Source organism: Salvia splendens, chromosome 14 (assembly GCF_004379255.2).
Source record: "Salvia splendens isolate huo1 chromosome 14, SspV2, whole genome shotgun sequence".
In the NCBI taxonomy this organism is placed as follows: Eukaryota; Viridiplantae; Streptophyta; class Magnoliopsida; order Lamiales; family Lamiaceae; genus Salvia; species Salvia splendens.
This window is the reverse complement of record NC_056045.1, coordinates 494,080-510,260: the sequence shown is the minus strand read 5'-3', so window position 1 is coordinate 510,260 and position 16,181 is coordinate 494,080. Positions and strand designations below refer to the sequence as shown.

Below are 16,181 nucleotides of genomic sequence, written 5' to 3'. Positions count from 1 at the left end.
GGACTTGTACAACATCATAATGCTATGGTTCGATCCTTGTGAGAGTCCTTGTTATATTTTAGAATGTGAGTCATAGCGTATTCATAATCATGAACAATGCATTACTATATGTACATGTGATTAGTCGTATTATACCGCCACGTGGTTGAATGATACATTCGTTAAAGCTAAAGATTGGATTAAAGACCTTACTGTTTTTAATATTGGATTACACTATTAAAAGATATAGGGTTTACCTCACTAATGTCCCAAAAGATAATATCTAACTTATTTATACTTATTCTTAATATTGAACAACATAATATTTATTGTAAAATTGATAAAGTAAAAAATTATCATAAATAGATAGACACTAATTTTATAAAACAAATTAAAATGAAAAAAATATGACCCTTTCTCGTTGACGATGTAATATATGTTATGATAAAAGTAAAATTCATACACCAACTTTTCTAGACTTACCTGACTTCAAAGATCAGTGAGAAGATTGAAAGTATATTACATGTAATATTGCTATGATACACCCCCTCCCCCCTCAAAAAAAACAGCAACTTGGGTTTGGTACACTAAAAATCACGATTATTTGACTAAATTGAATAATTTAGTAGTGTTACATTGTTCATCAGTTCATCACCCCACGTAAAATCATAATTTTAAGATATGGTAAAATATAAAACTAACCTATCTGAATATTTATAAGTTTCAAGCCCAAAAAAGGAAAATAAAAATAGAGAAATGGGCACGCCTTTAATAATTATTTTCTCCCACTTTCGTGGGTTTGCGGTAGAAATATAATATTGTCACCCAAAAATATTTTTATTTGGTGGGGAAGGGGGGGGGGGGGGGGGGTGCAGACCATTACAATGTAATGTATAAATATATCAATGTCCTAATCATATACGAGTAATTAATAAATTGATCAATTGAAATTTGCTTTTTTAATTCCTAAAATTTGATCTAAAATACTTTAATTTATAATTAAGAACAAAGTCTCGACTCATATTTGCAACTTTTTAAAAGATCGTGATATTTTATTTAAAAGACTTTTTACAACTCCGGCCTATATCAAACATAAAATGTAATTAGCCCAAATATGTTAACCTTGTGACATGATATTTTCCTTGGCAAAACTTAATTGCGTATAGTAATTGTATGTCTCATGGTAAAAAATCACATATTTATGTGTGCTTGTGTTAGAAAAGGTATATACCTCGTGAGTCATAATCCATGAAAGTAACGTTACTTTATTTTATCCAATCTAACATTTTTTATCTCTTTCTCGTGATAACGATGATAAAAATGTTACGTTCAAATGCATTTCAATCTTTAATTATGTCCAAAGTGAGATAATATTATTTAATGTTTGGAACAGAAGAGATCTTAGTCAGTATAGTTTCTCGAAGTTTCCTTAATGATGTCATTGGGGGCGTAATGTTTCACCAACACTCAATTGTTTAAGCAAACTTTGATTTGTATAAACAATTAAATTGGAAATAAATTGTAGTTCCTGCAAAAATCATTCCATGTTCAAAAGATTATAGAATTTCCAATTTTTCTAAGCAATTGCAAGAAGAATCATAGTAGTATGAAATATTTGACACGTTGTTTTATTAGGCTTACCAAAATTTTAAAAATTAACGATAATTAAAATAATATTATAAATCACGTAATCTTTACTACCCACATTCAAATGTTACAGTTGTATTCAATCAAAGTAACAATCGTGAAAATTATCATTTATATAAACAAAAGTTACCATGCTTACACATAAAACAAGAGAAATCATCTCAAAGTCGAGTCACGATCCATCCGAGTCTGGTCCGGTCCGGTCCGGTCCGGTCCGACAACACACTGTGAGTGAGTCTGCACAGGAGCACGAGGCTATATAAATTTACGAAAATGATTTCTATTTTGAGCTATACAAGGTATCACAAGTATTTAAGTTATCGTGCCACCAATAAAGTGACACTTTACAACAATGTATTAACATCAAAAAAACATAGAAAAGAATCATCTTTATTTATTGGGGCCACAAGGAGAAGCTTTTGGAACAATCTGGAATAAAAATGGGTCATGGAATAAAGGGTCGTTTCATTTTTATATAATTAAATTTGTCAACTACGTAAAAAAAAATTGAGTGTGTCAAATTATCATTGATAGTTATCTATTAATTACAAAGTAATATAAAACACTAATTTAATATAGAAAGAAAATCTAGGACCGTCCAATGTCCACGTGGCGCAGCCACAGCCGTCGATGGTGTCATTGTCGGAGCTGTGTGGGACCCAAGCTATGGTTTATTGTGCTAATGGAAACTAGTGGACAAGTTTTGGTCGGTTTGAAATTTGAAAGCATGACAATATTCTATTTGTATGATGTGATTTAGCACTAAACTAAACTAATTAAATAGCATATTTCTATTTGTATGATGTGATTTAGCACTAAACTAAACTAATTAAATAGCATATTTAAGAAGTAGACAACCCAATAATTCTATGAACATATGTTGTGTTGTGATGACTGATGAGGGTTCAACATTATTTCAAATAATTAAAAACGCTCGAATGCAATAATTTTTTGGGCTTTCCTGTAAGAAGATTGTGAATAAGAAAATGGGTTCAACTTCAAAGTAAATCCCAAGCCTACCCTTTTTAATTATAGAAACCATTTCATAGCCCAAAAATAACTAGCACACTAAAAGAAATAAATAAAAAAGATACTCTTCCACTCTTGAGTTAATTTTGCATAATTTATCGTAGTTTTGGTATTAATTAAGGGTAGAATGGAAACACAGATAATGATTTGAGATATGGTAGTACTATTTATCAGCATATTTAAAAACAATCAAGAAATTCTGAAAATAAAATAAAAAGGGGCAAAAAATCTCTCTTGGTTTCTTACATATTACAATGTGAAACTCATACAAATTTTACATGAAAACATAATACACAATAGGCCTTACAACATCAGTAAAATAATCACCCCTTCCGACAAATGAGAAAAATATAAACGACACTATAAATTATGAGGAATTAATGTCACTATTTTATCAGAAATACAAAATTTCCTGTTCTTGTTTAATCCTCAGTTGTGCTTTTTGTATGAGCAGACTCTACTAAGGACCAATTTTGGAGTTTCGACTGTATCTAGAGTCAGACCATTAAAGAATCGCGGAGTGAGCTAACCTTTTTCCATGTGCTAAAATGTAGATTGTTCGAGAGCCTTACACCTTTTCATCGGCATCAGAAGACTCTGGCGACCCTCCATGCTTCTGCTGACTGTTTCTGGGCATTGAGTGGCTGCGTCGTTCTTTGCCACCGGGTTTTGATGAGGCATTGCCATACCAGACCATCCCAATGACGGCAATGATCATGCCGACCACCACTTGTACGTTCAGACCCTCTTTCCCGAAGAATATGAAGCCGAGGATCAGCACAAGGATAGTCTTCATGTGGCCGAGGACTTGGAATGAAACAGCAGTAAATCTGCCTATGCAGATGAACTGGCTGAGATTCGTTCCAACTGCAATAGTACATGACAGGATCAAGAACACCTGAAAAGGCAAATATTAAGGTTATATTGTATGTGATTCGGTTTGGCAATGTTTAACAGCCTGCACCGTGAGGGCGAAGAGATTCAGACACACAGCAATCTCCATGGCAAATTGGAAGGAGAAAATTGACAGCAATAAAAACTAACAAACGGGCATGGATGTGGGGATACTTACTAGAGATGGAAAATGAAATTGAAACTCATCGATTCTCTTGCTTGTCAACCAATAGTCTAGAAACGGGCCTAACAACAATAGTGATCCAGCCTGGGCTGGTGCCGTGTGGCCCAGTAGATTGAAGGAAGTTAGGGAATACTTCCTTTGGAGGTAATGGACATACTGCAAATACAAATCCACAATAATATAATTGTCAAATAATGCATACTAAAAGAGCACAAAATAGTTATCGGCACAGCCGGAGGACATTCTGTTAAACTAGAAGCATATTTTAGCACTGCATTTTTCACTCCAAATGTAACTCACTAGAATTTAAGAGGAAAACTATATATCTGTTGCAGTAGAATGTGACGATTTTATAAACCAAGTATATGTATGTAGCAACTTTCATTCTCACATCCATACATCTAAGAAGAAATCTGAAAGTATGGCATTACGATAGTGAATAAAATGAAACTTACATACTGTTGCAGTGCTGTACTCCAGACTGCAATAAATGCAGCAGCAAATCCTTTGGCATTAACACTCACATCAGTAACTGTGCAGACTGCAACACCCAGGAGAACAATCAAGATGCTGAGCTTTGTGTCTCTTGAATATCGGATCTTGTCAAACACGACTTCCAACAAGCAGGAGACGGGTATCATAGTCAGTTTTGCGATCTGAAAGTATGCAAGAGACGCAAGAATTGGTAATCTAGTGAATGATAAATTTTCACTAAGGATGAAGGGTGAACATCACGTCCATATAATCTACAGATACACCCGAACTACTAGGTACTCAAATTATTTTTAATAGCAAAAAATTATAATACCCCAAATTCATCTCCTCTCCCTTTTCAACTCCACAGCCCCACCATCATCAGATTCATCACTCCTACTCTGCCAGCCACCATCCCTTTCACCCAAACAACCCAATAGCTAGATCAATTTTGTCTCGTAATGAGAAAAAAACAAATACACTAAGATCACCCAACCGCGGCCAGAATCAAGAGATGAATTCAGGGTAATTTAGTCATTTGCATCAAAATTATTTTCAACTAGAAAATTGGTCAGGGTGTATTCATAAATCTTAAGGAAAAATATCCACAGCCATGAAGAATTTCATTAATAAATAAATACCTGGTAGAATCCCACTGAATTCCACATTAAGCTGACATTCATCCCAACAATGGAGAAATTTGCAAAGAAGATAAACTTAAGAAGCTCCGATAATGGTAGTTGAGAAGGTTGAATGTAACCTAACCATCTTAGAACAGCCGTCATCAAGGTTGTGGTAGCAAAATGCAAACCAGTTAAAGTTGTTGCTGCACAAGTGGAACTAGTTAAGTACCTTGCATTATAATGGAACCACAATAAACAGAAACTGAAAAGTTGAAGCATTTTCCATAAAATTCACCATTAAAACCAGAAAATATCATTGTTATAGTTCAGCTAGGCTACCTCCTTTTTTTAATTGGCGGCGGAAAAAATAGTTGATATGTGCTTATCACTTGTCTCTTCATAGAGAGTGCAATTTTTGTTTGAAATTATCAAGATGAATAACATTGTCTATAACTTCTAAACTAGAGACAAAAGTAGCTTCTGAGCAGGGGTATTGATAAAATTCAGTAGCAAGAAGGAACATCCCTCTTCCTCTTTACACCCAAGGAATCCACAGAAGTTAATAATCGCTTTCTGGCTTGAAATGATACATCATTATCCTAAGAACATAAGCTACAGAAATTATTAACAAATGTTCTTGAGAATATGCATGTCTCAAGCGATAGTTCAATTTTGATCACGAATGTGCATGTTAAGCCCAACCAATGCAAAATGGAAATAATTGCTCGTGATAAATGACTGAAATTATACCAAAGCTGAAGCCGTAAGTAGCCATTAGTGCTTTGTTGACGATTATGATCCCAACTGAAGTGACTACATTGAACATCCATGCAGCTGCATCAACTGCAGCCTTCTTATCAGCTTTGCTTGTTGATGGCATCTTGTTTTCTTTTATATTTCCCTAGTTTTCTTTTATATTTCCCTTGTTCGTGTCGCAAGGGGCAGATATTTACCCTGATAGGACCATAAAGTAGCAACAAGACCACCGCATCCAACCAAAGATCTTTCCACTAAATATCCTGTATGGTCACTGTTTCAATCAGAAGGTTTAAGCCAATTATTAAACATTTCATTGATATAATTACCCCAATGTAAAAGCTGCAACACATTAAACAGATCCAGCATACATAAATCTCAGAAAACAATTTTCTGAGCTAAAAAACAGCTATAGTATAAGTACCCAATTAGACACATTTTTTACTACTACTATACTGGTATCAACAAAAAGAAAAATATAGCCATGGTTGTATGCATCAGTTCTTAATTCCATACTTGATCAATTTAGAAATTTATAGGACAATAATGGAACAGAATTTTAAATAAACAATCTAAATCTTAGTGATGAGAGGTATTTATTACATAAATCAGATTACCAAACCAATCGCCATCTAAAACTTCAAACTGGTAACACTATCCTAAATCGATTAGCAAATCAAGAAGAATTTATACTCTTAACTTCAACACAGATCCCTAGATTCACGTATGAAGCACAAAACATCAGCCATTTTCCGCAATTCAAATTCATTCAAATGCCACCACCATCAGATCTAACGTCCTAAAACCCTTAAATTCTGCCAGATCGCATTCAGTCCCGCAAAAACACGCCAAAATCACAGATCTAACATCAAATTCAGCTGAAATGGAAGCAAAATCCAACTCCGCCTCACTTGAGAAATCACCACACATCAAAATGCAGTTAAAAAATTGGAAAACTAAATTTACCCCTTTCGAATTCTGCAACGGAATTAGAAGAGCGAAATTGAGCTCTCCACCAGATCCTCACGACTCTTGAATTAATAATGGGCGAACGTGTTTGCATGTGATGTATATATGCAAGTGTACGTATAGGTGTATGTATCTGCGTGTTGATGAGAGTAGAAATTGAGCCAAGTACAGAGTGAATGAATGTTAATTTGGGGGAAAATGAGATTTGTGTTTTTAGGGTTTGACCACAAAATTATATGAACATGAAAATGCAAGTTAAAGACATCTTTTCCTTTTCTACTCAAAAAATCATGCTAATTAATTAAATTAATAATATTCCAGATCTGTTAAATCTGATTCATTTTTCTTAAAACAATTCATTCCATTCATGAATATTGGATACAATTTCTTTTTTCGGCCGTCTACTAAAGGTATGATATTATTTTCAAAACACTAATTGCAATATTTATTAAAATTCGCATTGAATCAGATGATGTGCTTTTAGTTAGATTACGAATGAATCAATACATCTTTTCTTTATATGAATTGTGATGTTATAATCGATATTTTTTTAATATACAGAAAACATAACTAATCAAATTTAACGATGAATCCAACTGTTATGTGTCGCAAAATTAATAGATTGGTAGTATAGGAAAAGCATTAGTTTTGTCAACTACTTGAAATATGGCACCTGAAATGTCACTCTCAAAGTAGTAATGTAATTTATGAATTGGATTTTAACTTTATGAATGAGATTTTCTTTCGCAATATATTCAATTAGGTTTAAATACTTTGACTCAATTACAAATCTACCTTATAGGCTGTGAAATTTAAGCCAATAACAAGTATTCGATGTATTAGATATTTCTGCGTTGTACGTGTACTACACTATTATATTCGGTGAATAAATACATATAAGTTCAGCTAATCTTTCAAATTTCAAATTTAAGTTACTTATTAAATCTACCAAAGGAATAAAATATAACTCAAAGTCTAAGCAATTGGAAGATTGTGTAGAATCATACTAGTAGTATTTTTTACTCAAAGGATTACCTTAAAATCTTAGTACAAATTCTCACTTAATTTGATTTACTCCTATAACTTTTGTGGATTATGAAGGGAGTAAAATATATTAATGAGATTAATATGTTTATCAGCTTAAGCTCAACTAGGGCTGGGGAAATATATCGAAATACCGGCCTTATCATACCGAAAAAATATCGAAAATACCGAATTTTTGGTATACCGTGATTTTCGGTACGGCATGATACCTTACCGAAAGATTTCGGTAAGGTAACAGTATGAATTCATATACTGCGGTATACCGCTTTATACCGAAATTCGGTATATACCATAAAATATAAATATAATTATATATAAAATATAATTAATATATTTTAAAATAATAAATTTTATTGTGAAATATAAATATAATTATGAATAAAATATATTTAATATATATTTTTTAATTATAAAATATAAATAATATTCTAAAAACTCAAATTATTTATTTTCATTGATGTTGAAAGTATGGTATACCGTAAACGTGCTGTATACCGAACTTTGGTACGGTATATCGAAAATGAGGTACGGCATCGGTATGGAAATTGGTCATACCGTAAATAAGGTATACCGAAGTTCGGTATACCGAAAATTTTGATAAGGTAAATGTATGATTTTTTCAGATACCGAATTTACGGTAAGGTATACAGTATGGTGGTTTCGGTAAGGTATACCGTACCTACCCACTGCTCAACCACTTATAATATCCTAAATATGTATATATAAATATCGTTGTTGGTAAATTTCCATTTATAATTAAGAAAATAATTATACTTATAAATATAAACGATTCTGTAATATACATCTTAAGCTAAAGTCTTATTAATTGCAAACCTTTTATTATACGTATTTCTTTAAATCAGTCATTTATCTTTTTCTTATAAAATAATTTAATGTTATTGTTATACGCAATAAATAAGGAAACTATTTAATGTAATTAGGTGAGTTGAACCGTAATTAGACCACTAAGTGACCACTAACTGCTTTGGTGTTGACCATTAATCCGATTATAAATGCATCAAATCAATATATAATACTACTACTATTATTGATTTGATTATGTGCCGAACTAGTAATCAATTTATTTCAACTCCCATTTCAGAATTTGATTAATTTTGATAGATAGTGGAGTATGATAATATATAGTTATCGATTTAATTAATTTTGTATATTTTTATCATTATCATATTGAAAGATTTTAGATATTACCAAGCATATTAAAAGTGGTCGCGCGCGATTTAAATATTTAGATTGATTATTCTGCAAACTTTAATTTTTCTTTTAAATAGTACTAAGTGTAATGTGTTTAGCAAATTAATGATATGATGTGATCTTATATCATAAAAACACATAGAATGAATTGAAAACTTTTTCTGTATTATATTACGTTAACTGCCTTAAATAATACAGTTGTCTTGATCTACAATTTTCACATAACTTTCAAACAGATATGTATGAATATGATATGTCATACAACTTTCGAAATGTTAAAATCACAGCAATGATTTCATGGTGATTTATTTATTGGATTAATTACATGTGTTAGTCAAATTTTGATTTGTGTGTCTTTTAAATTTCAAATGACAAATCACAAATTTTTAAAAATTCAAAATTTGCTTATGTTGGTGAATAGTGTCGCAAATGTGTATTACTGTGACTAACGCCAATGTCCGAATAATGCTATTTTGGGACTTAAAACTAAAAACTGAATAAAAAACAATTAGTTAGGTGAGAGACACTTTGAAAATTTGAAAGTGCGGATGCTTGTCATTTAAATTACAAATATGCTAGACGGGCAGTGATAAAATGCAAACTCATCATATATTGTATAAATTCCAAACTATGATATGAACCGTTAAAAAAGATCAACATATGACAAAATAATAACAACAGAATATATCAATACAATATCAACACAGCATCAACCGTTGACACTGTGTTGATATTTCTGTTGCTACTATTTTATCATCTGTTGACATTTTCTAACGGTTCAGATCATAGTTTAGAGTTTGTATAATATTTAAAGTTTGCATTTGATCACATTCCTATGATTAACAAACTCATTCTTCATAATTAAATAGGCAATTAACCATTTCTACAAATCGAATAAGCCCACAGAATGAGTTTGTTAATCAGTTGAGGATCCAATGATGCATTTCTTGAATTACCTATAAAAGGGAGCTGAGGATCCAATGATGCATTTCTTGAACTCGAGTGACGAGAAGATTCCAGTGATCTTCTCGTCGCTCTTATACCCGGTGGCGAATATGACAATGTCTGCCTCCAAATGGCTCGTCCCACCATCGAGGACGAGGCCCTTCTCGTAGAATCCGACCACATCGGATTTCCTCAAGATGAGGCTCCCTTCCCTCACTCGACCGTAGAAGTCTCGAGGCAAGATCATGAACATGCACGAGCATATTTGCTTGAGGAACGAGTGCTTGGGGACCATGTTGTACTTGTTGAGAGGGTAGATCCATCGGAGGTAGCATTCGACGAGCTTCGAGAAGATCCAACGCTGCGGGATACGTGGACAAGTTAGTGTCACGATTTCTAGTTTTTTCCCCGAACTTTAATTTGGCATTTTCTTGAAAACAATGTGACCAACTTGTGTCTTGTTTTTAAAAGTTTCGAGTCCAAGAAAACTTTGATTATGGTATAAATAGACTCGATTGACTATCGTATGGATTTTATGTGGAATTATTTTCCATGAAAAAGAGAAAAATCCGAATTTACCTTTTTGTCACTTCCATTCCAAGACAAGGTGAATCAGTGACGAAAAAGTGCAAAAGGAAAAGGGAAAATGTGAATTCGTATTTTCAATGTTTTTTATTCCATCATTGTCATTCTCGATGCTTGGTAGAAATTTTTTTGCATAAAATCCGCATAAAATTTTGCGAGGCAATTCATTTTTATATCGCCAAATTCATCTGACTTTTTCCGTGCAACTTTCTAAAGATAAGGCAAATGGAAAATGTGTGTCAAAAATAAGCCAAAAGTTCTAAATAAAAATAAAAATACTTATCCCAAAAATAAGCTTTTTGAAAAAAAAAAGTTCGGGAGGATAGTTACCAAAGGTGAGAGCACAAGGGCTAAAAACCATAGAATTAGCCCTTCTTCAGTTTTATGAACCATTAGTTCGGAAAATCTGGTTAAATTCTTGAATGTGAATTTGACCATATCTTCTGAACCAGTCCAGTGCACTCTTCTGAAGAGCAAAGTGCACGGATGCTTCGGACCTACAAAAAATATAAACAAGGGTTAAAAACATTGGTCATATGCTTAAAAAAATTGCTCGATTCTGGGCGTTTTTACCGTTGTTTTTGGCGATCTCAGCCGCAGTGTCAACTGCCGACTTCTGGAATCCAACAACAACTCTCTTGTTCTCCGTGAACTTTGCTGCTTGGATTTTCCCCATTGCAGCATAGTTCATGGAGTGAGTGAAGGACCTCGCCGTTGAACAAGGCACGCGTGCTTGGGGCAAAATTGTGGATGTTTGGGACGTCGCTGAACTTGCCGATGCAAAGGATCACAAAATCCATCTCATACACCTTCAAAAAAAATTCATCAACAAATTAATCGTGTTCGTTTTAATGGATAAGTTAGAAAAGTTGGATCAATGAACTTCCCCAATTAACAAAACCAATTATTTCCTCATATATTAGGAAACACACAAACTAAAAAACATGCCATAACTGAACTTTCACATAATTCATAACACACATAAAACTCCAATAATTGAACTTACTCCAATCCACAAAAAATCACAAATTTTCATCCTAAAACACATATCTCACACATACACATACAGAGAAAGAGAGAATTAGCACCATAGGTGGCTTTAGAGGCTGCAAAACATCCTCAACAACAACCTTCCATTTCCCTTTACATGAGAATGCCTCACCACTCCCACCCCACAATCTCCAATCACCACCACCACCGTCACCATCCGACGACAAACAATAGTCGAGAGAAGTGACCTTGGAGCCGAACCTGATCCTCGGAACGACCTCAAAATGGACAGCATAGGATCTAACATAGTCCAGCACCTGGCTGTGATCCGGGAACGCTTCCGCCACAGAATCCGGCCAAGCAAAATCCGAAAACTCGAAATACTCCTTGGGAGTCTGCAGCCTGGTCGAATCTATGGTGCTGCACCACACTCCCCCAACGCAGCTTCTTGCCTCGAAAACAACGGGATCGAGAGCATGCTTGCAAGCGAGAATGCCGCTTATCCCTGCTCCAACGATCGCCACCTTCTTCGCAGCCATGCCGGATTGATTAGGGCAAGCTAGGTGATTTTTTTGGGTTGGTTTAGTGCGTGTTGTGTGTGAAGATGAAGATGAAAATGAAAGATGATATTGCACGTTCGACCACTGCATGTGCTTGTTTAGATGGTTGAATTTATTGACTCCTTTCTGCATGCTTGCAGATTGACAATGAGAAATTAATTTCATGCTCCTAGGTTTGAAGTTTGAAGTTTGAACGAGTCCAAATTTAATTATTTGGAGGGTGTGAGCTGGCATGCAACTGCCCGACCCCCGAGCCGTCCGAAGAGTCTAACCGTCGTTCAAGAATCAGGCCAAAAAACACTATTTATGCCCCATCGAGCGTGTACATGTCGTATAGGGATTAGTAGCCTAGTGGTTAAGTGATTGCTTAACAAAGCACGACCAAAAAAATTGGAAGAAAAAGACGTGTAACAATGTCGATTTGAGATTTTTTGGAACTTATTTTGTGAAATTAAATTAAAAATACGTTTCATTAGTCAATTCTTCGTTCACTTCTATTGATTTCGTCCCTTCCAGAATTGTATCATGATGCACCACTATTATGGACCGGAAACCTGATGAATATGGAGTTTATAGATTAAATGAGCTATCTTTTATTTAAGTTCTTGATGGCCTTCAATGAGGTTGGCCTTTAATTAAGTTCTTGATAGCCTTCAATGAGGTCTGATGTCATAGACTAAAACTAGTTGCAAGTGGTGGGATTTGTCCCACATCATTTTTGGCACTTAAGAAGGGTCGTATATTATGATATGAAATAAGTTGCAAGATAAGAGATTTGTCCCATGTCATTTTTTGGCACTTAAGTAGAGTCAGAATTTTAAGATATGAATCTAATTGCCATTGCATGGGAAACAATATTTCAATGTGGTGTAATTAATTAGTTCTTGTTGTTTCAATATTGCACCAAACAAAAATTTCGAAATCGATTTATAATATAAGAAAGGCTATATTTATTGAAAAGGGGTCGAACATTATGATAAAATGTGGTATTTTCATGAACGATAAGGTCCTAAAATTTAGACACTTTTCTAGACACGACAAACTCTTCCTTAACTAGTTAGAGGTGAAAAGAAGCATATTGAGACAATGTTATAAATGCATCGACTGAATTTGAGGTGATATTTAATATAGTTTAGTTATTTATAGAAATATCAAAATTTCCAATTAATGGTATGTCACAAACTCAACTAATCTGAGGATCAAAGGTGCAAAGATCAATGTCACGGCGTTGAATAATTTTATAAATAACATTATTGTCGGTCTCATAATTAGTAAATTAAAAATTATGTGATGTAATTGTAAACTAAGAAAATATTATACATTGTTTGGTAAATAAGAGGATTTAATGTCTATATTTATGAACGTAGGAAGTATATTGTGATAATAATTTTTGAAGACCTTTTTAGAAATTTTTCCATTATTTTATATCAAAGAAAATGATCGAACTCTCTTATTGACTTTATTATGAAAATAAATTGCTGAAATAAATGTGAAAAGTTGACTTGATATTTTGCAAAAGGTCGGATACATGTCGGATGCAGAGACGTAGTCAAATTCCTTTCAATTTTATTTTTATTTTTATTTTTATTTTTCAAGTAAAAACTGTTTGCAATTTGTTTGTGTATTATAATTTTCTGTTTGTATGGTTATTTAGTTCAATTTTATGTGGTATAAACAAGTGTTTAATTTATATAAGACCCATCAAAATGAACATATATAATATTAAAATTTGAAACATGCAAATTTATGATTTTTGAATAATTATGGCCGTAAATATACAGGAATGATCTATTGTAATAAATAAATATTTGCTGTGCGTTAGTGCGTTACATAGACGGTTTTTTAAAATATTGATACCCTAAATTCAACAGTTTTTTTAATCTAAATTCAGCAGTTTTACCTTACGCATTCAGGAAAAGTTTGCGACATAAAAGATCAAATATGTATATTATAACAAGGTCCTAATAATAATAAAAAATGAAGATTTATAGTAGTACTACAAAATTCTACTACTATGTAGAAGTATTAAACTTTCATTCTGACAATTAGGATTCCAAATTTCAAAATATTATATACTTAATTAAATGGACTGTTTTTGTTTTGGATGATTAAATTACAACGTGTACACTATTCAGTAATAAACTTGGGATTTGCGAATAATTACAATTAGTAACAAATTAATCCCTAATTAAAGCACGTAACAATCGCCGCCCGTTTCAAAATGAATCAATCTCAGCCGCTTGATCAATAAAATGACCGTTGAAACGCTCCCCCCAATTAAAAATTCAAACTGCCGACGAATATATAAAAACACAAAAATAAAATAAATCCCTCACCATTCTCTCTCTTTCTCAATCTCTATCTCTCTCTCTGAAGAATTCGTTGAATTTTCGCTGTGATTTAACATTTCAAAGATGATGTTGAGGTCAAGCGCTAAACCGCCACTCGCAAGGTCTCCGATTCGCCTCCGTTCACGCCGCAAGCCTCTGCAGCCCGCCGCCGCCGACAACGTCGCTCGCACTCCGCCAGGTTGATTTTTGAGGAATTTGTTGAATTTCGTATTTTTTGAATGCTTTTTAGGTTTTCTGTGAAATCGATTTGTGCGATTGTTTAAGAGGAGATTATGTTTATTGAAGAATTTGTTGTTGTGTTTTGGTTTTGGAGAATCACTCAATATACTGTATTTTCGAAAGGCAGAAACGCATAATTTTTTTCAATCCGAGCTGTGGTTTTAGCTCGGCAGTGTGGGGATGTTATTCATTTGATACGATCTTGTTTTCTTCTTGAATTTATCTGATAATTTGTGATTTTCGAAGAATTTGTTGGATTTTGTTTATTGGAATGCTTTTTTTAGGTTTTGTATGTAATCAATTTGTGCGATTGTTTGATAAAAGGGAATCGGTTTATGTTTTCGAGAAACTCTCAATTAATCAAATGTTTTGAAAGTCAGAAACACATTTCTTTTCTGATCCAAGCTGTGGTTTTAATTTAGCTCTGTGAGAGAGTGTGGTTAATTGAATTGATACGATCGTTTTTTCTTGAATTTGTCCCTGAAACTGTGTGATTTGATCAATAGTTATGAGGGGAAAAAGTTCAAAAGAAGAAATGTTCATCTTGTCATGAATAAAAACTGCAAATACTGAGATGATTTCAAATAAAAGTGCATAACTGAATCATTTTATTTTGGTTCTGCCTAAAATCAATGTCCTTTTTCTTGATTCTTTTATTGCATTTTATAGGAAAACCCCAATTATATACAACTCCTTTCTGATTGCTTTTGAAACAACAGGTTCACTCACAAAATCCCAGATTCCCAACCGCAGCTGGGACATGGAACAGTCCGGGCTTCGCCCCGAATACCACACTATTTCTTGTGAGCTAAGGGCCCTAGCACAAATGGTGCACCAAGAGCTTGGAACAAAAGGGGGCCCCTCGTTCAACGATGGAGGTTCTCTCGGGGGCCGAAGGAGCCCTCTGTTTGAGAGGGGCAGGATGTATGATGAGTACTCTGCAAGAAGAAATGAGAGGCTCTTCAAGAGAAAGGCAAAGGGTGAAGTTGAGGGGTATGAGAAGAAGCCTGCCTATGACCTTGGTGTTAGAGTTGAGTCTGCAAAGAAGAGGGTGGAGTCCACCAAGTTCGACAGCCGGAGGAAGGCGGCCGTGGCAGCTGCTGCTGCTGCTGCTGCCACCACGCCGCTGGCCGAGAGGCGGGAGGCACAGACCCCGAGGTATTCGCTGAGGAGCACTAACAAGGAGAACAAGAAGCCTCCAATCCCAATGAGTATGGAGAAGTGTGTGGGGATTACTGAGAGGAAAGTTAGGAGGTCAACTAGGAAAGCTTGAATCTTGTTATGGATTGTTTGATTTTGCTAATGTGTCATGGTTTTACTTTGGATATTATTTGTGGGATTTATGGTTATGTGCTGAAATAGCCTATTATTTTTATTCTAGTTATGTAGTAATGACTAATGAGGCTTATGGTTTGCATTTTGCTTCACCAAATGCTAATGGATTTGATGGAATGTTATTACCTGATCAATAGTTTAATATGCATACCAATAAATTTCTTTATTTGTGTTGAACAAATCATTATATTGAATAAAAGAATGGGCCATGTACACTATATGGCATGATTAAATTTGATTTATTCGAATTTGAATAATGTGAGTAAGAATGTAGAGTGTAGTGGGTGTCGACATCTAAGATTCACACCAGGATATTTGGAACAACAACCGGCCAGGGCAAAGTTGCCAGTAAAGTATTTGGAAATCACGGGATATTTTGGCTCTT

At 34.0% G+C, this 16,181-nt stretch overlaps 2 protein-coding genes and 1 pseudogene across 3 annotated transcripts; 1 reads left to right on the top strand and 2 right to left on the bottom strand.

The window, feature by feature from the left end:
• Positions 1-2,861: 2,861 nt before the first annotated feature.
• LOC121764605 (UDP-rhamnose/UDP-galactose transporter 6-like) lies at positions 2,862-6,797 on the bottom strand. Of its 2 annotated transcripts, none has more exons than XM_042160615.1 (6): positions 6,553-6,797; positions 5,581-5,860; positions 4,849-5,033; positions 4,189-4,389; positions 3,728-3,889; positions 2,862-3,553 (listed from the first exon to the last, which is right to left on the bottom strand). In XM_042160615.1, the coding sequence occupies exons 2-6, from the start codon at positions 5,708-5,710 to the stop codon at positions 3,224-3,226; spliced, it is 1,008 nt and encodes a 335-aa protein (XP_042016549.1). In that variant the 5' UTR covers positions 5,711-5,860; positions 6,553-6,797; the 3' UTR covers positions 2,862-3,223. The 2 variants fall into 2 exon arrangements, with proteins under 2 accessions (XP_042016549.1, XP_042016550.1); XM_042160616.1 differs by having other exon boundaries at positions 5,581-5,849.
• A 2,966-nt stretch (positions 6,798-9,763) lies between these two features.
• Positions 9,764-11,870, bottom strand: LOC121765574 (annotated as a pseudogene).
• Positions 11,871-14,208: 2,338 nt separating this feature from the next.
• LOC121763863 lies at positions 14,209-15,938 on the top strand. The gene is made up of 2 exons (XM_042159951.1): positions 14,209-14,420; positions 15,181-15,938. The coding sequence occupies exons 1-2, from the start codon at positions 14,306-14,308 to the stop codon at positions 15,732-15,734; spliced, it is 669 nt and encodes a 222-aa protein (XP_042015885.1). The 5' UTR covers positions 14,209-14,305; the 3' UTR covers positions 15,735-15,938.
• The last annotated feature ends 243 nt before the right edge of the window (positions 15,939-16,181 follow it).